General features: G+C 41.1%; 1 protein-coding gene and 1 long non-coding RNA gene across 7 annotated transcripts in view; one reads left to right on the top strand and one right to left on the bottom strand.

The window, feature by feature from the left end:
• EFCAB5 (EF-hand calcium binding domain 5) overlaps positions 1-18862 on the top strand; it is a 184588-nt gene extending 165726 nt beyond the window's left edge. For 5 of the 6 annotated variants that reach the window (XM_031010768.3, XM_055388570.2, XM_055388571.2 and 2 more), the window contains 4 exons: positions 759-1012; positions 2210-2496; positions 3178-3274; positions 18248-18862. In XM_031010768.3, coding sequence (XP_030866628.1) covers positions 759-1012; positions 2210-2496; positions 3178-3274; positions 18248-18438 — 829 coding nt within the window. In that variant the 3' untranslated portion in view covers positions 18439-18862. Of the gene's footprint in view, positions 1-758; positions 1013-2209; positions 2497-3177; positions 3275-18247 lie in introns of those variants that run through there. The other variant, XM_055388577.2, reaches the window with a different exon arrangement.
• LOC129533843 (uncharacterized) lies at positions 704-27121 on the bottom strand. The gene is made up of 3 exons (XR_008680220.1): positions 26845-27121; positions 23708-23797; positions 704-982 (listed from the first exon to the last, which is right to left on the bottom strand). It is a non-coding gene; the product is annotated as an uncharacterized lncRNA (long non-coding RNA).
• Position 27122: the final 1 nt, after the last annotated feature.

Genomic DNA, 27122 nt, shown 5'->3' with positions numbered 1-27122 from the left:
TGTAACTTTCTCTGGAGGAGTGCCCTTGAGCGATTGGAGCTCTTCACCAGGAATTACCTAAGACATGGGTAAACACTCCCCCAGCCCAAACTGCCCACACACACCCAGGGCAGCTTAGAGCCAATGACTGACTAGTGCTAGGATGCAAAAAACCCCTCCCTTTGCCTCAAGGTGGGACAGATTCTTTGGTACAATTGACCTTTCAGAGCTCCCCTTGGGATCAGGCCGAGGCTAGACTTCATGTGAAATTACATTCTTACTTAGCTTCTTCCCCTTGCCTGTCCTGCTTCATTCAGTCCCTCACAGGTTTCTCCAGCGAACACTCGCTCAGTAAATCACTTGCATAAGGATCCCTGTCTCAGGCTCTGCTTCTAGGGAACCCAACCTAACACACTCATCATTTCTGCTGGCACTCAACCAAAGCATAATGGACAATAGGTAAACAAAAAATGAACACCTTCAGATAAGCCAAGACAACGAAGCAAAGTATCATGATGGAGAGTGGCTTGGGCGCTGCTTGAGATTGGGTGGTCAGGGACGCCTTCTCTGCCGAGGGGATGTTTGAGCAGAGACATGAGTGAGCAAACAGACAGCCATGTGAAATCAAGGGCTAGAATGCTCCAGGCAGATGAAACAGCAAGAAGGGCTGGCATGGTGGAAGTGAGGTAGGCACAAGAGAGTAATTCAATATGTTTCGGTGGAATGATGTGAACAGACAGATGTTTAATATCCTTGTGCTTATTTGGTTTTGATTTCAGAGATTTCCTCTTTAAATGTACTGACAGTTCAGAAGTAGTTCTGGCTTCTGCCTGTGGAGAAACGCATATAGTAGTTCCACTTCGTGAGAGAACAGGAGAGGCTCTGGGAGTCCTCGATTTTAACATCGGCCAAAATAGGATGTTGTTGTGTCAAGAATATAAAGATCTACAGAAAATGATGAAAGTGGTCCAAGTGGCCTGCTATGAAATACTTGGCGAGTTCTCTGGAGAGATAAAGAAAAAATATATCTTAGGTATCGTTCATGTAGCATCAGTCTAAATTCACAGGTTTAATAGGTTTTGGGGAAATCACAGGCAGTGCAATGAAATATGCACTTTCTAAAATGAATTGTTACAACATACACATCTTTTCATGTAAAAGGAATTCCCTTATGCAGTCTTGCGCTGACGAGTAATGTCTACAAATTAAAGGAAACAGCCTGGAATCACATTCTCGTGGTTAGATTCATACAGTTTTAGAGCTGGAAGGGCTCATAAAGGCAAGCTAGAACTAGCATGTATTAAATACCCCCATTATGTGCTTCAGATATTATTTCATTCAATCCTTGCCATAACCCTATGAGATGAATAGTGATACCCCATTTACAGGTGAGGAAAGTAAGCAAATTGCCCCCAGTCACACAGTTAAGAAATGGTGAGGGCTGGATTTGAACCTAGATTTGGGTGCTCTTCCCACTATGTTATACAGCATTAAGTAATCAGAACATCTCGTTTTACAGATAAAGATGCTAAAGACTGCAAAAGTAAAGTGGATTATCTAAGGTCCAATAGCAAGCTGGTGGGAGAGCCAGGATTAGACTTTAGTTTTTGTGATTCCACATCCACTAGGCTACTCTCAGCGCAATGCCAGCTGGAGAGAGGGAGGGAGGAAGAAGGCCTGGAAACCTTTGTCTTCCTAGAATGAAGTGAATAGAATTAGTAGAGTAACACTTATGTGGGATTGAGCCAAAAGATTTGTAACTATGTCATAGAGTGGGATAAGAAGAAAGGAGAAATTTCATGTCTCCTAAGTGTTCACTATGTGTAACGCCTGTAACTAAGCACTTTTACATATATCATCTTCTCTAATTCTCACAGCTAACCAAGGAAGTAGGGATTAAGCCCATTTTCACAGAAGAGGAAAAGGATATTCAGAGAGACAATAGACTAATAAGGGTGACAGCGTGTGTTCAAACCAGGGTCTAACTCTAAAACCCAAGTTTTTGCCTTTTCTCAAAGCCTCTTCCTATGAGCTTCACCAGGAGTAATTTCATTTCTTTCTTTTGATTTCATGGCTAAAGAAACTGAGATTGTTTAAAACCAAAAGATATGGTCTGCTTTTTCTTGACAAAAACATCTACTATAATATGTTCAGAATCCTATGAAAAAGTAATGTACAGCAATGTACATTAGACTGAACAGCAATGTGAGCTATCATTTTGTTATTCCAGAGATTGAAAATGTCGGGGAAGTCCAGCGGGCAGGAATTCTCTTCTTCCGAATCATGCTGCTCGAGCTACAGGAAAGCATCCAACTACTCAATTCCACGGAATTTGTGTCACTGTTGCTCTATGACCATACTCTTCTAACAGAGCCAAATTCTCCTCAAGACAGCAAATCTATGGAGTTGGAAGCCAACGTGAAACTAGTGCATGACATCCTGAAGGCGGTTATCTTGTTCTTTCATCCAGAGTTGGAATTTTCAAGTGACTTTGGAAGTTGGGATAAGTGTAAATTTGTAAGTTTTTTTAAAAAAGCACCTTTTAAATTGAAGAATCGCCTAAACAAATTTAACTGTACAAATCATAATTGCATAAATCATAAGGGTACAAATGCAAGAATTTTTACTGAGTGGAACACGTTCACGTAACCAGACCTAGATCAAGAAATAGAGCATTTATGGAATCCCAAAAGCTCTCCTTTGTACCCTTCCTCATCATCCCTTCACCCCACCCACCCCAAGGGTAACCATCATCTTTTTTTTGAGACGGAGTTTCACTCTTGTTGCCCAGGCTGGAGTGCAATGGCGCTATCTCAGCTCACTGCAACCTCCGCCTCCTGGGCTCAAGCAATTCTCCTTCCTCAGCCTCCCGAGTAGCTGGGATTACAGATGCCCGCCACCACGCCCAGCTAATTTTCTGTATTTTTAGTTGAAACTGGGTTTCACCATGTTAGCCAGGCTGGTCTCGAACTCCTGACCTCAGGTGGTCCTCCCACCTGGGCCTCTCAAAGTGCTGGGATTACAGGCGTGAGCCACCATGCCCGGCCATGGGTAACCATCATCTTCACTTCTAACACCATTGATTGGTTTTGCCTATTTTAAAATCTATATAAATGGAATTATGTAAGCTGTTGAACTGGGCACTGTATTTCTGCTTCCTGGTGATCCCATAAATTTTCTCTTGTTGTTTGTTCACAGTATGTTAACAAATATTTAGTCAACAATATTTGTGCCTTTGATCCAACTGCCAAGCATGTGGAAGTTAATGTACAGCTTATTGATGAATATATCAGAGGTAAATTTCCACTTAATTACAGCCTAAATCTATGCCAACAGCAATAAAACACAGTTGTGATTTTTCTTAGGATAAAGCAAGTGGGTCATAAATTCAGTTTTTAGGAGAAAAGAGTTATAAGTCTTCTAAGAGGAGGGACACTATGTAATCTATTGCATCATTCCCCAAAGTCACTGTCTATGCCACATATATGAGAATTCAAAAGCACATCTATCTCCCACTTATTGACTACATGTGCATTATTTATTTTTTAAAATGCAAATGGGGCTGCAATGAGAATGGAAATTTTAAGCAAAAAGGCTATCTTTAGCTTCAATAAATAACCAAAGAAAATAATAGACTTTTTCAAGGAGGAGAATCACCAAGAATGGAGAGCAGCGAGGCTCTCGGGTTGGAGAAGACGATTAGCTGTTTGGCCACAGGGAATAGGACACATATGAGAGTAAATATACAAACAGAGGCCCAAGGTCCTCCACTGACCTGTATTCTCCCACCAGAGGCCTCCGGCTGTGATGAGGAATTCATTTATAGTTTGTTTTTTTCTTTGTTATGAAAAATAATCATAATTGGGAAAATGGCTCTGTAGAAATTGCTCTCTAAATCTGTCCCTTTCCTCCTCTTCCCGCTCTCCTACTATCTGTGGAGGCTCTAGACCAACGCAGAAAGGTTTCTGGATTACCGGGGAACTATCCTGGCTTATTCCTGAGCAGCCTTGACCACCAACGCTACCCACCACTTTCTGCTTTCCAATAGTGCCCTCTGGTGGAAGAAATATTAATTGCAGTTAACGGAGCCCGACTCAGCCAGAAAATAGCCCATAGGCTCCCCAATCACCGCCGCCAAGCCTTTAGTGTTAACCACAGTCTCCGCAGCAATCAAGAAAGTTCGTAGGTCACCCAGATACCAACTCTCTCTCCTTCAGATGCAGTTATATCAGGAAATTCTAAGCTTCCAGCTTAGGGGAAGGGAGAGGAATTCTTCGGGGTGCCTTTCTGTTTGTGCCAGAAGGAGAGGAGTCTTCAGGCAGGGCAATCTGCTGCTGGAAGTTTACCTGGCCTAGCAGCTTTAAGTAAGGGCCCTACTCCACGAATCTACCCAGAATGAAATGTCACCAATAATACCTGTAGGTTCAGCCTGTGACAGGCAGAGACTGCTAGACTATATAGCATAGCTCCTAACCCACCACGCCTTCCAAACTATTATTTTACCAAAAGGGCAGAATTAGGACTGGTAATGTGTCCATACTTTCTTAGGGCTTCTGCTGCCAACTCTCACCCCCACTTCATCCTAGTTCAGGAAAAGAGTATTTCCTAATGTAAATGACGAGTTGATGGGTGCAGCAAACCAACATGGCACATGTATACCTATGTAACAAACCTGCATGTTGTGCACATGTGCCCTAAAACTTACAGTATAATAATAATTTTTTTAAAAAGAAAGAAAAGGGTATTTTTGGCCGGGCACAGTGACTCACACCTGTAATCCCGACACTTTGGGAGGCCAACGTGGGCAGATTGCTTGAGCCCAGAAGTTGGAGACTAGCCTGGACAACATGGCAAAATCTTGTCTCTACAAAAAAAAAAAATACAAAAACTAACTGGGTGTGGTGGTGCACGCCTGTAATCCCAGCTACTCAGAAGGCTGAGGTGGGAGATCACTTGAGCCCGGGAGGTTGAGGCTGCTGTGAAATGTGATCATGCCACTGCACTCCAGCCTGGGCAACAGAATGAGATCCCGTCTCAGAAACAACAACAACAAAAAGGAGGTACTTTTTTATTCTGATGAAACTCTAGGCAGCTGTGTCTTGCCTTTAGATTGAGCCAGTCATCTGTGAAGTAACATTGGGTAGCTTTGTTGGGCAGGCCTGGCCTCCCAAGACTGTGCCATTGCAGGTGAGTGCTGCTGACATACTTCCCTGTGGGGGACCCTCTGACTCCAGTGAGCACTCCCAGACAGCTGTGTTTGCAGTAGTACATCAATAGCCTACTATTCTCTGTCACTTTGCCTAAGATACTCCTAGTAGTTGGTCTTTTCTACCTGGAGATTCATGACTTGACCACCTTCTCAAGGACCTATTCTCCCCACTCCACTTTGGACCTCTGCTGCCAGCCTCACCTGGTCGTTCAGGATGCCCCATAACTGCTGCATGTCTCCCTCCCAGGAATTTTAGACAGATGTTGCCTGTTTGGAAATGTTCTTAGACCCACAGGCAAGAAGAGCTGTCCCCTATTGCAAGTATAACCAGAATCACTTTTCTGTGTAGAACCTGGGTCTCTGCCAAGTGACCATACCTCCTCCCCTAAATCCAAGTGTTTACAAGTCCACAGACATTGGTCTTGGCAGGAGTGCCCCCGGCGCTCCACTTCTCCTACAGGGGTCCCAGAGCTCCAACTCTGTCAAAGCAGCCAGAGGCTCAGTGCTGTCACCATTTGTAAAGAAACCCACCAGCTTCCTCAATAAAATGACACCATGATCCTCTAAGGGTGACAATGAAGGAAGGTGCCTTCAGGGGAGGACTGCTGGACTCACAGTCCTAATTAACTTTTATCTTCAAGATTCGCCTTCCCTGGGAGATCCTTCCCTAATTGCTACTGCTGCCATCATGGTGGCGGCTCTCATAGGTGCCACGCTCCCTGCAACTCCATTACAAAAATGGAACATGACTCATTCCTTAACTCCCCACTGCACAGCTAAGGACCTGACAGGAACCTTGGTAGAATGATTCTACTGACAATCCAGAAATAACAAGTAGGAAACAGCACTGAATCTGCAACTCTGAGGACATGCCTTTTTCTTTGAAATGGGTCAAGCCAAAATGGACAACCAGACACCAAGAACATTGTTCTGTCCTATTCATTTAAACCTTCTGTATGCTAACATTGGTTTGGATTCAATTACAGTTCTCTGCTGTCTTTTTGGACTTAGTCATCTTGAATGGGAATTGTTGGCTCCCTCTTACAGGAAAAAACTTGCCATCGCAGCTAGACTTGGGTTTAATAGAGAGCTAAGAGTGCGCCATTTATTTACAAGTTGCTCACAGATTTTAGGCCATGGAGGAGGAGATATCAGTTCAGCTTGAGAACAGATTTCCTTTGTCCTGGCAAGAGCCCCTTAAAAATCCCTTTTAGTTACGAGTTATGATATTAGACAAGTACTCATACAATGCACAAGAGAAGGGTATAACACTCTGTTTTGGGTAAAGATCTCAGGCCTGGATGTTTGACCTATTTCCCATGCATGCAAACCCCCTGCTTTTCAGTTCCAAGTTATTCAGAGGAAAAAAGACAATCGAACCAGCCATTCTCTTTATGTTTCTTATCACTTCTTGTGATTTAAATTTTGAAATTTTCTAACAGTAGTTATTAAGAGGAACAACTAAATACAGTTTTACATGTATAGATAACATTACTGCTACTTTGATATCTGATTAAAGACTTTTAAAAATGAGCTTGATGAGACGTGGAGCATGGTGGCATGCACCTATGGTCCCAGCTACTTGGGAAGCTGAGGCACAAGGATTGCTTGGGGCCAGAAGTTCAAGACTGTAGTGCACAATGATGGTGCCTGTGAATAGCACTGCACTCCAGCCTGGGCAACATAGTGGATACCGTCTCTAGAAAAAAAACTTGGTTTAATAAGAACATTTTTCTATTTAATTTGACACTCATCTTTTTAAATTTTAGTGGCTGTTAAAACTGTCTTTTATCCTGAAAAGATATAAATATTATATATATATATATATATATTTTTTTGAGATGGAGTCTTGCTCTGTCACCCAGGTTGGAATGCAGTGGCCCAATCTCAGCTCACTGCAACCTCTGACTCCCGGGTTCAAGAGATTCTCCTGCCTCAGCCTCCCCAGTAGCTGGGATTACAGGCACGTGCCACCACGCTTGACTAATTTTTGTATTTTTAGTAGAGACGGGGTTGCACCATGTTGACCAGGCTGGTCTCGAACTCCTGACCTCAGGTGATCCACCTGCCATGGCTCCCAAAGTGCTGGGGTTACAGGCATGAGCCACCACCCCGGTCACAATTACATATACATATACATATACATATACATATACATATACATATACATATACATATACACATACATACACATACACATACACATATACATATACATATACATATATATATTTTTTTTTTTTTTGAGATGGAGTTTCACTCTTGTTGCCCAGGCTGGAGTGCAATGGTGCGATCTCGGCTCACCGCAACCTCTGCCTCCCAGGTTCAAGCGATTCTCCTGCCTCAGCCTCCCGAGTAGCTGGGATTACAGGCATGTGCCACCCTGCCCAGCTAATTTTGTATTTTTAGTAGAGGAAGGGTTTCTCCGTCTTGGTCAGACTGGTCTCAAACTCCTGAGCTCAGATGATCCGCCCCCTCGGCCTCCCAAAGTGCTGGGATTACAGGCGTGAGCCACTGAGCCGGCTTTAAATTTTTTATTAAAGTAATTGAAAAGGTCACATAGAACTAAAAGCCTAAAAAGAGTCACTAGCCCATATCTTCTCTTTCATACTCTTCAGTCCCCCTCGCCAGAGGCAACCATGTTTTGTTCTTTCACTGTTTCTTCTTGGCATTTGCACATCTATTTCTATCATGCACATATTGCTGTCTTTTGATTCATCAATTTTAAACCTTATCAGTCAATTTCCTCTGATTATAAATGAAGATTTTGTTCTGTTATACCACCATTCTCTTACCCCATCCTCCCAATGTAGTTATATTTATAATTTGGGGTTAAAGATGCAATGTTTACATGATTTTGCCTATGCAAATATTATACACAGCTGAGGATTGTAGCATATTTTGATTCCTCATTTTTTTTTGTTTTTCCTGAAGTAAATAATTGTCTTTTATTTTTAAACTTTCTTAGTTTTATTTGTACTTCTTGATAATTCCCACCCCTTCCATTTGTCTCTCCCATAAGACAGTTCTATCAGGTAATTTATTAGTTCTAATTTATTTTCTTTTCCCAAAGCCATCTCTTCTAGAGATCTCAGTTCCTCTGTTTTTGTTTTGTTTTGTGTTTTGAGACAGGGCCCCACTCTATCACTCAGGCTGGAGTGCAGTGCCACAATCACAGCTCACTGCAGCCTCGACCTCCCTGGCTCAAGCAATCCTCCGGGCTCAGGTTTCCAAGTAGCTGGGATTATAGGCACGTGCCACCACGCCCAACTAATTTTTTTATTTTTTGTAGAGGTGGGGGTCTCACTATATTACCAGGCTAGTCTTGAACTCCTGACCTCAAGGGATTCTCCCACCTCAGCCTCCCAAAGTGCTGGGATTACAGACGTGAGCCACCATACCCAGGCCTCAATTCTTTCTCTATCAGTGGCTCATGCCTGTAATCCCAGCACTTTGGGAGGCTGAGGTGGGCTGATCGCTTGAGCCCAGGAGTTCAAGAGCAGCCTGGGCAACATACTGAGACCCTGTCTCTGCAAAAAACTTGGAAAAAAAAAAAAAGCTGGGAGTAGTGGCATGTGCCTGTAGTTCCAGCTAGTCAGGAGAGCTGAGGTGGGAGGATCACTTGAACCCAGGAGGTTGAGGCTGCAGTGAGCCATGTTTGCACCACTACACTCCAGCCTGGGCCACAGAACGAGACCCTGTCTACAGAGAAAAAAAAAAAAAACTCCTGGGCTTAAGCTGTCCTTCCACCTCAGCCTCCCAAGTAGCTACAGGACTGCTGCCACCGCACCTGGCTTTCCATTGTCTTTTTTAAAAACTGAGACATAATTCACATGCCATAAATTTCACTCTTTGTACATTTTAAAGTGTAGAATTTAGTGGTTTTGAATATATATCCCAGATTGTGCAATTATCACCACTATCTAATTTTAGAACATTTTCATCACCCCAAATAGAAACCCTGTACCCATTAGCAGTCACTTCTTTCCTCTCCCTCTAGCTCCTGGGAGCCACTAATCTACTTTCTCTATGGATTTACCTATTCTGGACATTTCATATACATGGAATCACACAATAGGTAGCCGTTTGTATCTGGCTTCTTTCACTCAGCATGTTTTCAAGGTCCATCTATGTTCTAGCTTGTATCAGTACTTCATTTTTGCGTGTGTGGCTGAATAATATTCTATGATAGACAACATTCTGTTTATTCATCTATCAGTTGATGCACATGTAGGTTGTTTCCACTTTTTGGCTACTGAATTATGCCTCCATTAACATTTGTTTACAAGTTTTTGTGTAAACATGTATTTTCAGCTCTCTTGTATACATACCTTTGGAGTGCAAACATATGGTAACTCTATGTTTAACTTTTTGTGGAAAAGACTCCATTGTCATCCAACTTTAAAGATTGCTGTTGACAGCCTGGGCAACATAGTGAGATCCTGTCCCCACAAAAAAAATGAAAAACTTTGCCAGGTCTGGTGGCATATGCCTGTGGTTCCAGCTACTCAAGAAGCTGAGCCCAGTTAAGGCTGCAGTGGGCCATGATCGTGCCACTGCACTCCAGCCTGGGCAACAAAGTAAGACTTAATCTCTAAAAAAAAAAAAAAAAAAAAAAAAAATAGGCAAAGATTGCTGTTAAGAAGTCTGAGGCCTTTCAAAATCGGTGTGACCTTTCTTTGTTTTATATCTCTCCAGAAGCTGTAGAATCATCCCTTCATCCCCAAAATTGCAAAAATTTCATAATGATATGCCTTTTTATGGGTCTGTTTTCATCCATCGATCTGGATACTGGCTGGGCTTTTTCAGTTGTGAAATCTAGGTTGTTAAGTGCTGGATGACTTCCTCCATGGCATCAAGATTGCTACTTACAGCTGTGCAGTTTGTACACTGCACAAAGGTGCTCTGCTGAGGAGGTGGGTGGGGGCCAAAATGTATCCCTGATTCCATTCACTAGACTGTGTGCCTTAACCTGAAGCTACATCTGCTTGGAGGAGGAGCATCTTTTTCATTCACCAAGCTGTGTGCCCACAGAGCGCGTTCCCTCACAGTAGGTGTGTTTTTCTCACCTTTACACAAAGGTGACCTATAAGGCTGGTGGTGGCCCTGCCCTCTTTTTTCTGTATTCACTCTTTGGAATTCCTATTATTCAGACATTGGATCTCCTAGATTCAGTCTTCAAAATCCCTATATTTTCTCTGCTCTTTCCTAAACAGCTTCAACAAACCCTTCTGAACCCTTTGAGGATTCTGGGATATACAGAAGGTTGGTTCTAGGCTTTCTCCACTGCTGATTTAGGATTCCACTTTTCTCCTGTCTGCTACTGCTTCTTCATCTGCTTTATATTTTTCAAATTTTGTTGTTCTGTCTTTCACTCAACTAAAATTATCTCAGTGCTATCCATGTGACAGGCCCTATTCTAGGTTCCTAGGGTACAGTAGTGAACGACATAGAACAAGATCCCCGCCCTCAAGAAGCCTACATTCTAAAAGGGAGAGCAGAGGATAAGCAATAAACATAATAAATTATACACTGTGGTAGAAAATAAGTGCTATGGGGGAAAAAGCAAAGTCGAGTAAGGCAGTGGATGCAAAGGTGGGAAGCAGGGAGGAGGCACGGGCTGCAAATTTAAATAGAGTAGTCAGGTAGGCCTTATCAAGAAGGTGAGATTTAGGCCGGGCATGGTGGCTCACGCCTGTAATCCCAGCACTCTGAGAGGCTGAGGTGGGTGGATCACCTGAGGTCAGGAGTTCAAGACCAGCCTGGCTAACATGCGAAACCCCATCTCTACTAAAAATACAAAAATTAGCTGGGCATGGTGGCAGGCACCTGTAATCCCAGCTACTCAGGAGGCTGAGGCAGGTGAATTGTTGCAACCCAGGAGGCGGAGGTTGCAGTGAGCCAAGATCGCATGTGCTCCAACCTAGGTGACAGGGTGAGACTCTGTTCAAAAAAAAAAAAAGGTGAGATTTAAGCAAAGATGTGAAGGAAGCGAGGGAATCAGCCATATGAATGTAGAAGGAATATTCCAGGTGTTGCTTGATGTTATTTTATCCTAAGAAAAGAAAAAGAGTATTCCAGGCAGAGAAAACAGCCAAAGCAAAGGCCCTAAGGCAGAAACAACCAGTGTTTTCAAATAGCAACAAGGAGGCCACTGTGTCAGCAGCAGGGTCAGAGAACGGGAGGTAAGTAAGGAGATGAGTTCAGGAGGTAATGGAGGACTGAATCAATTAGGGTCTTGAAGACTATCATAATGTCTTGATTTTATGGCTTATGGTGATCCTCCTGCCTTGTCCTCCAAAGTGTGGGATTACAAGCATGAGCCACAACACCCAGTGAATTAGAGCCATTGCAAGGTTTTAAGCAGAGGAATGATATGACCTATGTTTTAAAAGGATCACCCTGCTGCTGTAATGAGAAGACACTTTGGAGGTCAAGAAGAGAAGCAGAGAGACCAACTAGAGGAGTTGTTGCAGGAATCTGGTGGAAATGGTGAAAAGTGGTCATATTATATATATTTGAGAGGCAGAGCCAAAATATATCTTGACAGTTTGAGTGTGGAATGAGAAAGAAACAGAGGAGCCAAGGTTGACTCCATGGTTTGGAAGGATGGAGTTACCATCAGCTGAGATGGAGAACACGTAGGTGGAGCAGGCTTTGGTCGGGGGAGATGAAGTGTTCAGATTTTGACATGTTGAGTTTGAGATATCTATTAGATATGGAAGTAGAGATGTGACTTTGTAGATGGTTAAATAAATCTGGAGTTTTCGAGAAAGGTCTAAGCTGGAGATATAAAATCGAGATTGGTTGGTGAATAGATGATTGGCAAAGAGAGGAAAGTCTCCTAGGTGGGAAGACTGAGTAGAGACAATTCTGAATGTTTTGCCACAAAGGGGAGCAAAGAATGGTGTGGTAACTGGAGGAGGAAATGGGGTCAAGGTTTTGTTTTGTTTCTCAGATGGGAGAGATAACAGCAGGTTTCATTCTGATGGGAAATCCTGTAGAAAGCAAGAAGTTGACAATGTTGAAGATAGAGAATTCCTGAAACAATGTCCTCAAGCACGTCAGAGAGGCTGGGCTGTTGTTAGAGTAACCATACATTCTATGTTTACCTTGGAACAGCCCAAGTTTTTGCTTGTTGTTCTGGCGACTTGTCCAGTTAGCATCCTCTTTCTCTCTCAAGTGTACCAATTTGAACAATGAATTATTTGACTACCCTGGATCTACCGCACCAAGGGAGGAATTGGCTTAAGACAGCAAGAGGACAAAGAACATGGGTGCAGATGAGAGTGAGTGGGTAGGTGTGCTGGTAGGAGTCTACGGAAGGAGAATACGGGTGCAGATGAGAGTGAGTGGGTAGGTGTGCTGGTGGGAGTCTATGGAAGTTGCCTTCTGATTGTGTCAATCTTACAGAGAAGCTGAAAGCAGAGTCATCAGCCAGAGTGAAGATGGGAGAAGAAGTTGTTGGGACTTTGAGGCAGTGGGAGTAGGAATTAAATATTGGTGTTTCTTTTCTCCTGATCTTTCTATCATTGGTTTTATGTCTTCTTTAATTAATTAATTAATTAATTATAGAGGCAGGGTCTGTCTCTGTCACCCAGGCTGGAGTGCAGTGGTGTGATCATGGCTCACTGTAACCTCGAACTCCTGGGCTTAGGTGATTCTCCTGCCTCAGCCTCCTGAGTAGCTGGGATTACAGGCATGAGCCACCATACCCGGCCCTTACGTCTTCTTTTTCTTTTTCTTTTCTTCTTTCTTTTCCTTTACATTAGTCTTAGTAGGAATTTCAGATGTAGCAAAATTGAATGCATGTTAATCATCTAGAAAAGCATTATCCAGTCAAATTCTTTCATATTTTAACTTGGTGGTCTCCAAAGTTAAGTGGAAGCACCCCAGAAGATTTTTTTAAAAACTGTCTCTGGGGCGCAAGAAAAATATCAAAGATGATTCTGTTGAGACATTGAAAGACAGAAAGAAAGAAAGAAAAATACCAAAGGACTAAGGACTTTTCTTTTTTTCTTTCTTTCTTTTTTTGGAGACAAGGTCTCACTCTGTCACCCAGGCCGAAGTACAGTGGCACAATCTTGGCTTACTGCAACCTCTCCCTCTCAGGCTCAGGTGATTCTCCCTCCTCTCACCTGAGCCTCCCTAGTAGCTGACACTAGAGGCCCACACCACCATGCCCAGCTAATTTTTGTATTTTTTGTAGAGACAGACCATGGTGCCCAGGCTGGTTTTGAACTCCAGGACTCAAGCAATCCACCTGCCTTGTCCTCCCAAGTGTTGAGATTACATGCGTGAGCCACTGCACCCGGCCAAAGGACTTTTCTTTATAATGGTTTTAACTCATTGTTAGTTTCTATTTTTTGTTTAAAATGTTTTAAAATAAATAATTTATAAATATATATATTATAAATATATATATTATAAATATATATATATTATAAATATATATATTATAAATATATATATATATGGGCACATGCTCAATGTTTGTTACTGATAGAGGTACATGAGCAAAAGAGTTTGGAGGCCACTACATTAAACTATGAATTTTGTAAATATAATTTGCATTGATTTCAATTTACACATGACTTGATTTATAGCTACATCATTTAAAAAGCTACTACATGTGATATTGTATAGAAATTATGTGATATTGTACAGAAATTATGCTTGTGACACTGTACAGAAATATGCTTGCCATGGGAATGAAACTGATATATGTGCAAGAACTCAGCATTCATCCTGGAACAAACTTCCCCCTCAAACTTCAATTACTAGAGAAAAATGTGTTTTTAACTCCCCGTGTAACATTGATATTTTTCCTGATAAATCTGGGAGGCAGTACACTACAGTGCCTTTGGGACCATATTAAATTAACAATGACATATTAAATTCCCGATTGCCATGGCAAATGTAAGTTCTCCTGCCTACAAAAAGATTGATTGAAATTTACATATATGACCGGGCGCAGTGGCTCACACCTGTAATCCCAGCACTTTGGGAGGCCAAGGTACGTGGATCACCTGAGGTCAGGAGTTCAAGACCAGCCTGGCCAACGTGGTGAAACCCCATCTCTACTAATAATACAGAAGAATTAGCCAGGCGTGCATGCCTGTAGTCCCAACTACTCAGGAGGCTGAGGCAGGAGAATGGCTTGAACCCATGAGGTGGAGGTTGCAGTGAGCCAAGATCACACCATTGCACACCAGGCTGAACAACAAGAGCAAAACTCCATCTAAAAAAGAAAAGAAAAGAAATTTGCATACACATACCCTTCTATTGCTGCAAGGACCTTCAGTTTATTGTGTGTGGCTGTCATGTTAAGGAGTGACTTGGGGTATGTGAAGCAATAGAAATGAGAACTAAAACTAAGAGAACTAATGAAGGAGAGGAACATCAACAAATGCGGCTGATCTTGGATTATTAGTTGAAAGGAGCAGTTACATTTTAGCTTTTGTACTTGAAGCTTAAGTACTTCTTTCTTTTTGCTTTGCCCATCTATACTAATTATCCATCATCCCCAAAAGATTTAACTTTATTAATCCAGTGTTAAAAGCAGGGATCCATAAATGGAGTTTTAATTCAGAAATATCCTACTATAGCCCAGTGTTTCCAGCATAATGAATTCACTATGTAATTAAAAGTTTGATTAAACCAGAACCTACAAAAATATGTTTCTGAACTAATGTCCATAGATAGACTCAAAGGTCACCCAGTACTCTCTATAGCTTAGATATATTCAAATAATTTACTATACACTTTTCCAAAGCAAAGCAAAAAAAAAAAAACGTTATTTCTATGGTTATAAAAGAAGCGTTTATCTGCTTGAAAAAATTGCTAAGTCTGTGTGAGTGGGGTCTGTCGTGGGTCAAGCTGCAAAGATCCGGCCTGCATCTACCACAAGAGGGCAGTAGCACTCAACCGTTAATAGGGAACCCAGCGGAGCGCTGGAGGCTCATTAGAGGAATCGTTAGAGCCGGTCGTTAACGCATCAACCTCTGGAAAGGACAGGGAAACAGGAACCACCGTCCAGACACTTTCGGAGCTTCTGTCTCGGTAACAATAAGACAGGAAATAAGCAACAGGGTCTTGTGAAAGAGAGCGACCTCGCTCACCATCCCCGTGTCGTTGAATCACCATGGAGATGGCGACTAGCTTAATAATGGCTTGCAGATGGGCGTCTGCTCATGTGGATGTTCAGATAAGAACACTGTGGCAGGGGTCAAAGGAACAGAGCTCTTCATGGGCATTAGGGAAGGGCGGAAGAAAAGCTGAGGGGAGCAGCAGAGCTGTTTTGTCTCCGAAAATAAGGACTTTTAGGAGTGTCCTAGGGTGAATTTTATTTAGCTTCATAGCATTGAAACATTATCTTTGGAAACCTGTATCATTTACCTTGCAGGGTTTCCAGGAAACTAATTAACAGAAAGAGAGATGAATTGGCCGAGCGCGGTTGCTCACGCCTGTAATCCCAGCACCTTGGGAGGCCGATCATCTGAGGTCACGAGTTCGAGACCAGCCTGGCCAACATGATGAAACCCCGTCTCTACCAAAAATATAAAAATTAGCCAGGCCTGGTGATGGGCGGCTGTAATCCCAGCTACTTGGGAGGCTGAGGCAGGAAAATCGCTTGAACCCAGGAGACGGAGGTTGCAGTGAGCCCACAAGGTGCCACTGCACTCCAGCCTGGGCGACAGAGTGAGACTCCATCTCAAAAAACGAAACAGACAAACAAAACAAAACAAAAAACAGAAAGAGAGATGAATTATAACAAATGCACCTTCGATATTTTAAGTATGTATGTCGATTGGTCTAGTATTGCTCATAAAATGAGATGAATCAGGTATTTTGAATGTGATCTCATGACCAGCATCTGTTTTTGTTTTTATTCATAATTCTCTCTAATGTTACTGAGCTATAATCTGGAAAGAATTTTAGTATTTGAGAAACCTAATTCATTATTCCTTAATTTAATGTTTCAATTTAACATTTATTGAACACTTATAATTGAATGAGAAAAGACAATGCCAGGGTGGTGTGTGTGTGTGCGTGTGTGTTAAAACAGAGAATTTTAGAAAATTAATTGGATCCACGCTTTAAAGTCAGCTTCAAATAAAAATTGAGACTTGTGAATGTTTTCCACATTTTACGTGCCATTCCTATCCCATATTATACCTTTTGTTGTATAGTTCCTTCCAAACCATAGGACAGCTAAACCTAATTCAGAGAATCTTGTTCCTTTGTGTTGATAAAAGACAAGAAAATAAAATATGTTCTGCTTAGCAATTCTAATAGATCATTGTCATTACTGTTAATAAGCTATTGGATAGAAGACTTGATATTTAAAAGCTTTTACTCAATTAAAAAAAAAGCCAGGTGCAGTGGCTCATGGCTGTAATCCCAGCACTTTAGGAGGCCGAGGTGGGAGGATTGCTTGAGGCCAGAGGTCCAAGACTAGCCTGGGCAACATAAGACCCTGTCTCTATTATTAAAGATAATGAATAAATTATTTATTTATAATTATAAATAAATAAATAATAAAGCTTGAACTCAATTATAACCAAATGGTTTACTCAAATCAGCAAACATGTATTGGGTTAGGCACTGAGTTAGTTACTAGGAATAACAGAAATGAATAAAATAGACTTGTGGATGAGAGGCATCTGAAGGAAAGGGCGTAATTATTATTATTATTATTTTTTGAAATGGAGTCTCACTCTGCCACCCAGGCTGGAGTGCAGTGGCACAATCTCAGTTCACTGCAACCTCCACCTCCCAGGTCCAAGCGATTCTCCTGCCTCAGCTTCCCAAGTAGCTGGGATCACAGGTGCCTGCCACCACGCCTGGCTAATTTTTGTATTTTTAGTAGAGATGGGGTTTCACCATGTTGGCCAGGCTGATCTCAAACTCCTGACCTCAAGTGAACCACTTGCCTCTGCCTCCCAATGTGCTGGGATTACAGGTGTGAGTCACCGTGCCCAGCTGGTAGTTAATATTTTTGAGCAACTACTCTGTGACAGATCTTCACGTATATTTTCTCAGCCTCTGGTCCCAGCTACTTGGGAGGCTGAAGTGGGAGGATCACCTGAGCATGGGAGGTTGAGGCTGCAGTGAGCCATGATCGTGCCACTGCACTCTAGCCTGGGCAACAGGGCAAGACCCTGTCTCAAAAGAAAAAAACAATTCTTACAATTTTGTTTTATGGAAGAAGAAACTGAGGCGCAGAGCAGTTAAGTGACAAAACTCATTGGTGTAGAGCCAAGATCTGTTCAACTCTATACAGTCTTTCCGTTGGACAGAACCCTCATCTGTTCAACTCTATATAGTCTTTCCATTGGACCATTCTATTTGAATATTAGTCATTGACTCCTGGGAAAAAGCAACTTTTACGAATGACAGTTTAACAGTTTTCAATTTAAAAAACTTAAAACGTATAATGGTGTGCAGTTACTATATAGCTTTAAATAATTTTTAATTAGGAAATATTTCAAACATGCAAGTATAGAGAATAACACCTGCATAGTCATTATGAAGCTATATTCTATATCCAACCTTAACACTATATTTGAGTTAGACTTTTTAAAGAAAACATTATAGGAACAGCTGAGGATTTCTATCCTTCCTCCATCCCACTGTCTTCTCGTCTTTCCCTAGAGATAATACTATCATGAATTTGGTATTGGTTTCATGCATGATTTCTTATTTTTACTATATGCTAATGAATCCATAAATAATATAATACTATCTTGCAGGTTTTAAAGCCGTTTAATTGTGCCCAAAAGTACACATTATTCTATAACTTACTTTTTGTATTGAATATTTTGAGATTTATTCATGAATACAAATAACTCTAATTCTTTGCTAACTGCTGTTAAGTATTCCATCGTATGACTATACCAAAATTTATCCATATTCCTGTAATTACATATTTACGCAAGATTCTGCTTGGTTTTGACTCAAAACATATCTAATGAACTTTAATCATAATATTAGAACTTATAATTTTAATAGTAAAGTGCAAAACTCTCCACTCTTACTTTTTTTTTCCTGATGCAGATCATTCCCGAACTGAAGTATGGAAATTTGGTAATGTTGTCATTGAACATCTATACCACTGGATACACATCTGTTCAGCTCTCACGAAGATAACCAAACAACTAAATAGTGGTATTACACCTCCGTTGCCCTCCAAGACTGACAATTATATGTATGCAAAAATGCCAGGGGAAGGTTTGCAAGAGAAGTGATAATGGATGATAATGGAATTTATACTGTATTTAGGATCCTTTGTGTTCACTTTTGTTTGTTAACTATAAAATATTTTCCATTGGAAAGGGGTACCTATAAATGTCTTCTGCTGCTAATATTTATCTCAGCACTTTCTAAACCCAAAAGTGCTACCTAAGAAGAAATTTAGCCAAAAAATACCCAGCTAAGGTAGCCATAGCCAAGTGTATTTAAGTATGTTATAGAATATATTTGAAAGCTTCCTTTCAGTTTGAGCTTTGTATCTGCTGTGGAACTGTTATGGTTGATTGGGTAGTTATTTTTCATTCTTATAAGGTTCAAAGTAACAACTGAGGATTTAGAAAACAAGAATACCAAATAGAATACCAAATAATAAAGATAAACCAAAAGAATACCAAATAATAAAGATTTTTAAGAAATGGACTGAGAATTGTTTTTCTAATTTTTCAAAGACTTATCTAAACATCGCCTCTTCCCTCTTTCTGCCTCCATACTCTTGCCTTAACAACTCAAAAGTTGCTTTTGGTTTTTAACTTTTTAATTTTTAATTTTTGTGGGTACATAGTAGGTGTACATATTTATGGAGTACTCAAAAGTCATTTTAATGAACAGAAATTCTTGTGGGAAAATGTCCATGACTCATGGAAAAAAGAAGACACTTTTTTAATGATAAAAACCTCTTCAGTTCAAAAGTACAAAAAGAATTTATATTTGTTTAAAGCTTGTTTTTATGACAAACTTTACTGCTCTGTGGTGAGATTTCATCTTTGCAATAGATATCTGATGACAGAGTCCAGTTTTAATAAAATTTTGGGAAATTAAACTTTATTTTCTTTATTAGATTGACAAAATGTGATGTGTCCAAATATCTTATAATTTGAGATTGGCCATCCCTTTTTAACCTTTTCTGATAAGAGGGCAGTGTTATTACCAGTCCTCCTCTCTCAGATGATCACATGCCAGTTTTAACCTATATGCCTGTTTCATATTTGGAAGGGGGCTTTTTAGGGCCTTCAGAGCAACTTTCCAAGGAACAGTGTTCTTGAAGATATTAAACTCATAACCACATATCCTGATGGCTTCAGAGCAAGTTTACAGAGTTCACTGTGAATACAAATGGCATTTTAGGTGGCAAGGAAGGAAAGATTTTGCAGAATGCCATGTTTGTAACCGTTATCCTGGAAATTAAATTAACTAAATGACTTCTAGCTTGATGAAAAATATCATACATTTGCATGGCACTTTAACTTGAAGTGTTTTCGCATACTAGCTTATTTGATTCTTCCAATAATCTATAAAGTGGGTAGTCCTGATATTATCTCTATTTTATTTTATAAATGAGTTGCCCAGTTCACAACAGGCATAAGAGACAGAGCGGACCTAGCACCTAATTTCTGGTTTATTGCCCTTGCCAGCACCCTAGAAATCTCACACTTTCCAACTTTCTTACTAGGCTAATGACCATGCTGTCAGTCTTTTGAAAACTACTTTAAAATTTGCAGCCAAACAAGCCAGATTGGTTAAATTTATTAAATAATCATTCAAGTAAAATACTGTCCCTTAACCTTAGGAGCTTATATTTTGAGTGAGGAAGATGTTATTTATACCTGACAAAGGTTAGATACAGATTTATATCTAAATCCATTTATTTCACTGTTAATAGATTTATTTATTTACTTATACTTACATATGCTTCAGAAGCTTGGACTTGATTAACTGAATTTGTTATTGGCTCTTTCCTGATAGCTCATAGGTAACAATGACACTGTACAGTGTAGACCATCCAGACCACTTTCTCTCCTTTGCTTTCTTTTTTATTTTTTTAAGTGACAGGGTCTCGCTCTGTCCCCTAGGCTGGAGTGCAGTGGCTTGATCATAGCTCACTGCAGCCTTAAACTGCTGGACTCAAGTGATCCTCCCGCCTCGGCCTCCCAAAGTGTTGAAATTACAGGCATGAGCCACTGCGCCCAGCTTCACTTTCTTTTATACTTTTGTCTTGTCATGACTCAGGAACAACATGAAGTATCAAGATAATGACAATGGAATCTCAAAAAAGCTCCAATTGCCTTTTTAAACAGCTTTACTAACATATCCACATACCATAAAAGTTACCCATTATAGCGTAGAATTACTTTTTTTTTTTTTTTTTGTATATTCACAGAGTTGTACTACCCTTACCACAATCAACTTTAGATTTTTTTTTTTTTTTGAGACAGAGCCTTGCTCTGTTGCCCAGGCTGGAGTGCTGTGGTGCATCTTGGGTCACTGCAACCTCCTGGGTTCAAGCCTCCTGGGTTCAAGCGATTCTCCTGCCTCAGCCTCCTAAGTAGCTGGGATTACAGGCGCCGGCCACCACACTTGGCTAATCTTTTGTATTTTTAGTAAAGACGGGTTTTCGCTATGTTTGCCAGGCTGATCTCGAGCTCCTGACCTCGTGATCCACCCACCTTGGCCTACCAAAGTGCTGGGATTACAGGCGTGAGCCATCGCGCCCGCTGAAAATTTTGATCATCCCAATAAAAAACCACATACCCATTAGCAGTCACTCCCCACTTTCCCCTACCCCCAGCCCTAGGCAACCGCTGATTTTTTTCTCTACCGATTTGCACATCTGGACATTCTGTATACAACATGTGGTCTTTTGTAATTGGCCTCCTATTCCCTCTTTTTTTTTTTTTTTTGAGACAGAGTCTCACTCTGTCACCCAGGCTGGAGTGCAGTGGTGCAATGTTGGCTCACTGCAACCTCTACCTCCCGGGTTCAAGTGATTCTTGTGCCTCAGCCTCCCAAGTAGCTGGGATGACAGGCACGCACCATCACACCTGGCTAATTTTTGTATTTTTAGTAGAGACAAGTTTCACCATGTTGGCCATGCTGGTCTTGAACTCCTGGTCTCAAGTGATTGGCCCCCTCAGCCTCCCAAAGTGCTGAGATTACAGGCGTGAGCCAGTGCACCCAGCCAATTCCCTCTTAATCTAAATATGCTTAAGCGACCAGATGCCCTGAACTTCTAGACATTCTCAATCTTCTAACTCAGAAGACCATTTGAAGGTAATTTAAGAATTGTGCAGGCCAGGCGCAGTGGCTCATGCCTGTAATCCCAGCACTTTGGGAGGCTGAGGCGGGCGGATCAACCGAGGTCAGGAGTTGGAGACCAGCCTGACCAACATGGAGAAAACCCGTCTCTGCTAAAAATACAAAATTAGCCGGGCATGGTAGCACATGCCTGTAATACCAGCTACTCGGGAGGCTGAGGCAGGAGAATCACTTGAACCCGGGAGGTGGAGGTTGCGGTGAGCTGAGATCGCGCCATTGCACTCCAGCCTGGGCAACAAGAGCGAAACTCCGTCTTAAAAAAAAAAAAAAAAGAATTGTGCATTCCTCTCATATATGAGGTTTTATGCAATGCCAGTCCCAAAAACCTCACCCCACATCATCAATGCCATGTTCTTACTCTCCTTCCACAGAATCTTGTTACAAAGACCTCTCTCAGGATCAGAAAAAGTAACTATTGGATACTAGACTTTGTACCTGGGTGATGAAATAATCTGTACAGTGAACCCCCATGACACAAGTTTACCTATATAACAAACTTGCACATGTACCCCCGAACCTAAAAGTTAAACAAATTTTTTAAAGCAAAAATAAAAATTTTAATTAAAAAACCTCTCTCAACTGACAAGATCAGTGAATTAAATATTACCTATTTCACCTGTTTTCTGGTTATAAATATAGCTCACCACTTTGCAAGAAGGGCCATTGTGAACCATCTTTGGTCTAGAATGCTGTCCAGTTCCATAATCTTTTTCTTGGTCAAATTTGTTAAATTTATAAATAAATAAATATTGCCTAATTTCTCTGCCCTTAAACTTGGTTATTACCCTCAGTAGGTGTACCATCTCCTAGTCATTAACCGTATTTAACTTCTCCTCCATCTACTGTCTGAGCTTAGACTGTTCTGCCCAAGGACTTCAAGTGATGAGGCAACCCTGGGTGGCCATTACGTGACTGACTCTGTAGCTACAGTTGTTTGAATTAGGGGTGACACCTTACCAAAGTGAGACCAATTTGTGAAATGGCCTAATATAAAAAGCACCCAAACCATGGACAAGCCAAACTGGGAAACAGCAATGGGAGCAGTGTCTAAAAGGAAATTAAGGCCGGGTGAGGTGGCTCACACCTGTAATGCCAGCAATTTGGGAGGCCGAGGCGGGTGGATCACCAGGTCAGGAGTTTGAGACCAGCCTGGCCAATATGGTGAAACCCTGTCTCTACTAAAAATACAAAATTAGCCGGGCATGGTGGTGCATGCCTGTAATCCCAGCTACTCGGGAGGCTGAGGCAGAAGAATTGCTTGAACCTGGGAGGTGGAGGTTGCAGTGAGCCGAGATCACACCACTGCACTCCGGTCTGGGCGACAGAATGATACTCCATCTCCAAAAATAAATAAGTAAATAAACAAATAAAAAATAATAAAAATTTAAAAAATAAAAGGAAATTAAGTGCTTAGAGAGGCCAAAGGTGTCATGACAGGCCTTGAAGGAAGTTGGTGCATACTGCCTTCAAGATGCTACAAGTTAGCAGAAACTATAGGTAGAGAAAAGGTGTGAGTAGTTGGTTGGGGAAAAGATTGGGTGCAAAGAGAAGAAACTGAAAGTAGTGAAGTTAACATTAGTAACACTAGTGTCAAAAGATTAAGTGGAAGATCCAAGGGTTTCGGTAATGGATCCAATTTAGTCAACTGTTCTGTTCTGGAAGTTTAAGATGATTGGAAATTTCTGTTGTATAACATCCATGAGGATGGTAGTGATGATACTATCTTTTACTGGTTTACCCAGCTTGTCCTTACAGCATTTCTTGTTAAAGTTTCAAAAGTTGGGTTCTAAAATGTTAGGAGGCTTCTCTGTGCCCTTACTCACCGCTGCAGTTACCACCACTGCTGCAGACTCTACAACACTGCATCTGAGAAATTGTCCCTTCTAGCCTAGGGAAAATCCCATGACGGCTTCATTAAAATGTCCCAGAGGCAATGGAAGAATACAGAATATAACAATTGAAAAACTCAAATTATCTAGGATATTGAGTTCTCCCCTGGGTAATTATGGGTAACTAATTCCCCATTCAGTCTATTCAAGCAAGAGGCAGGCAGCCCTGGCAGGGGGCTTTATTTTTTACTCTTTATTTTAAGCAAAGTAACACATACTCATAAAAAGTCATTCTGTTATACAAGGTCTGTTGAGACCACAGCATTTCCCAGCCCCACCTTACCTTTATTTTCCTTGCTTCTGAGTCAGCTACTTTCAATTCTTTTTGCTCAGGAGTTGGTAAACAGCCCATTGGCCAAATCTGGCCAGCTGCCTGGTATGGTAAATAAAGTTTTATTGGAATAGCTATGCCCATGTCTGTGGCTGCTTTCACATTACCAGGGCAGAGTTGAGTAGTTGCCACAAAAACCATATGGGTCACATGGACTAAACTATTTGCTATCTGACTGCAGAAAAAATTTGCCAACCCCTATTTTAGCTGTGGTTTTGACATTTACCTCTATATTGTTAAATTACATGCTTGTGTGGCTACTTTTGTTTTTCCGATTTATGCAATATCTATTAATCTCCCAGTATACAATACAAAGATTTAGCTCCTTCCTCAGCATGTATACACACACGCTTCCCATCCATTCTTCCCAATATTATTACATGGTAATGTAATCAGAATAGATCAATATTCAGTGTTTATATTATCATGATTATGTATGCTATTTACAGCTTAGCCATGTTGTAAATTACAATTATTTTCCATTCCTGTACATCCTTTTGCTTTCCCTAGAGTTAATGTCAAAAGAAAACTGGAGTGCTATAATATCACACAAGTAGATTTCAGAGCAAAGAATATTATAATGATAAAGGTTATTTGATAATGAAAAGTCGATTAATAAGACATTACAATCTTAAACCTAATAACAGAGCTTCAAAATACATGAAACTAAAACTGATAGAACTTCAAGTCTATAGACATAAAATATTTACCTAGGACTGGGGGATTTGGAGGAAAATAGGAGTGACTAATAGGTATATGGTTTCTTTGTTGGGTATTAAAAATAATCTAAAATTGGCCAGGTGCAGTGGCTCACACCTGTGATCTCAGCACTTTGGGAGGCTGAGGCGGGTGGATCACCTGAGGTCAGGGGTTTGAGACCACCCTGGCCAACATGGAGAAACCCTGTCTCTACTAAAAATACAAAAATTAGCTGGGTGTTGTGGCGGGCGCCTGTAATCCCAGCTATTTAGGAGGCTGAGGCAGGAGAATGGCTTGAACCCAGGAGGCTTGAACCCAGGAGCTTGCAGTGAGCTGAGATGCACCATAGCTCTCCAGCCTGGGAAACAGAGCAAGGCTCTGTCTCAAAAAAAAAAAAAAAACTAAACTAAAATTGATTGTGGTGAGGGTAGTACAACTATGACTATACTAAACATACAACTTGACTATACTAAACCCCACTGAATTGCACACTTTAAATGAATGAATTGTATGATATGTGAATTATCGCTCAATAAAACTTTTTAAAAATATTTTTTAAAATATTATACCAGATAGAAATCTGAATCTATACAAAGACATGGAAACACCAGAAATGATAAATATGTGGGTAAACGTATTTTTCCTATTCAAAAAAATCTTTTTAGAAACGAAGTTACTTTTTATAGCAAAAATAATTTATTGTGCATTTATGACATAGTGACAATAGCACAAAACTAGGAGATAAAATGGAAGTATACTTTTCTAAGCTTCTTATACTATACACAAAGTGGTAGATTCTTACTTTAAGGCAGATTGTGATAAGTTTAAGACATATATTAGAAACCCTAAAGCAACAGCTTATATAACAAGCAACGAAGTATGGTCAATAAACCAACAAAGGAGGCTGAAGCATGAAAATCATAAGCTGAATCACAGTTGGGAAAAATAGAAAACAAATAGCAATCATACTTTTTTTTTTTTTTTTTGAGATGGGGTCTGGCTATGTTGTGCATGCTGGCCTCAACCTCCCAAAGTGCTGGGACTACAGGCCTGAGCCACCCCACCCAGCCTGCAATCATAGTCACTTTAATGAAAATGTTTTAAGCAATCAAATTAAATGGAAGAGACTGTCAGACTGGATAAAAAAGCAAGACCCAACTATTTTCTGTCAACAAGTGATCCAATTTGAATGTAAATACACAAATAGATTAAAATGGATTGAAAAAGATACACTATGCTAGCATTAATCAAAAGAAAGCTAGTTATATTGATAGCAGACCAAGCAGACAAAGAAGAATAAAGGAATAAAGAGGGCCACTTCTTAATGCTATAGAGGTTAGTAGAGGTTAATGCAAGAGAACATAACAATCCTAAATGTTTACATACCTAACTTCAAAATACATGACACAAACTGATAGAATTGAAAGGAGAAGCAAATTCGCAATTATAGTTGGAATCCTTATCTCAGTAATTGATCTCTTTGGCTGCTCTGAGACTAGCTGGGAATGAACCAAGAGTGAATGAGTGCACAGATGTGGGCAGAGTTTTCAAAAACGTATCATATATGGGCCAGGCGCGGTGGCTCACGCTTGTAATCCCAGCACTTCGGGAGGCTGAGGCGGGTGGGTCACATGAGGTCAGGAGTTTGAGACCAGCCTGGCCAACATGGTGAAACCCCGCCTCTACTAAAAAAAATACAAAAATTAGCCAGGCATGGTGGCGGACGCCTGTAATCTCAGCTACTCAGGAGGCTGAGGCAGGAGAATCGCCTGAACCTGGGAGGCGGAGGTTGCAGTGAGCCAAGATTATGCCATTGCACTCCAGCCTGGGCGACAAGAGCGAGACTACGTCTCAAAAAAAAAAAAAAAGTATCATATATGATCCTGATTCCTATACCCAATGGCCCGTGAACAGTATTATTAATAATTTTGGTCCTTGGGCCGGGCGCGGTGGCTCATGCCTGTAATCCCAGCAATTTGGGAGGCCGAGTCGGGCGGATCACCTGAGGTCGGGAGTTCGAGACCAGCCTGACCAACATGGAGAAACCCCGTCTCTACTAAAAATACAAAATTAGCCGGGCGTGGTGGCACATGCCTGTAATCCCAGCTATTCGGGAGCCTGACGCAGCAGAATCGCTTGAACCCAGGAGGCGGAGGTTGAGGTAACCGAGTTCGCGCCTTTGCACTCTAGCCTGGGCAACAAGAGCGAAACTCCGTCTCAAAAAAAAATTTTTTTTTTAATAATAATTTTGGTCCTATGTAAGGTATTATTAATACACAGATTTTCATTTTTCGCCTAATTATCCTGAACCAGTTAAAGTGAACACTTGGAAGGGGGTAGGGGGAATATCGATAGCCATGGCAGTGGTTTTCAAACTTTATCAGAATTACCCGCTGGTTAAAATTCAGATAACTCGCTTCACTCCAAAGTTTCTGATTCTGCAGGTTTGGGGTGGGGCCCGAGAATTTGTCATTTTAACAGTATCTCCGGTGATGCTGATGCCGCTGGTCCCAGAACCACATACTGCGAACAACTGGCCTAGAACTTTGTCATTCCTTTCTCCTACAGATTTTGAGGCAGCCGGTGGGCTCCGAAACAAAACAGAGGTCACTGGAGCCGGTTCCCAGTACCATAGAAGTGACTCAAACCAGCGATTCAACCGACAAGC

This window comes from Gorilla gorilla, chromosome 4 (genome assembly GCF_029281585.2).
Source record: "Gorilla gorilla gorilla isolate KB3781 chromosome 4, NHGRI_mGorGor1-v2.1_pri, whole genome shotgun sequence".
In the NCBI taxonomy this organism is placed as follows: Eukaryota; Metazoa; Chordata; class Mammalia; order Primates; family Hominidae; genus Gorilla; species Gorilla gorilla.
This window is presented reverse-complemented; position numbering and strand designations above follow the sequence as displayed.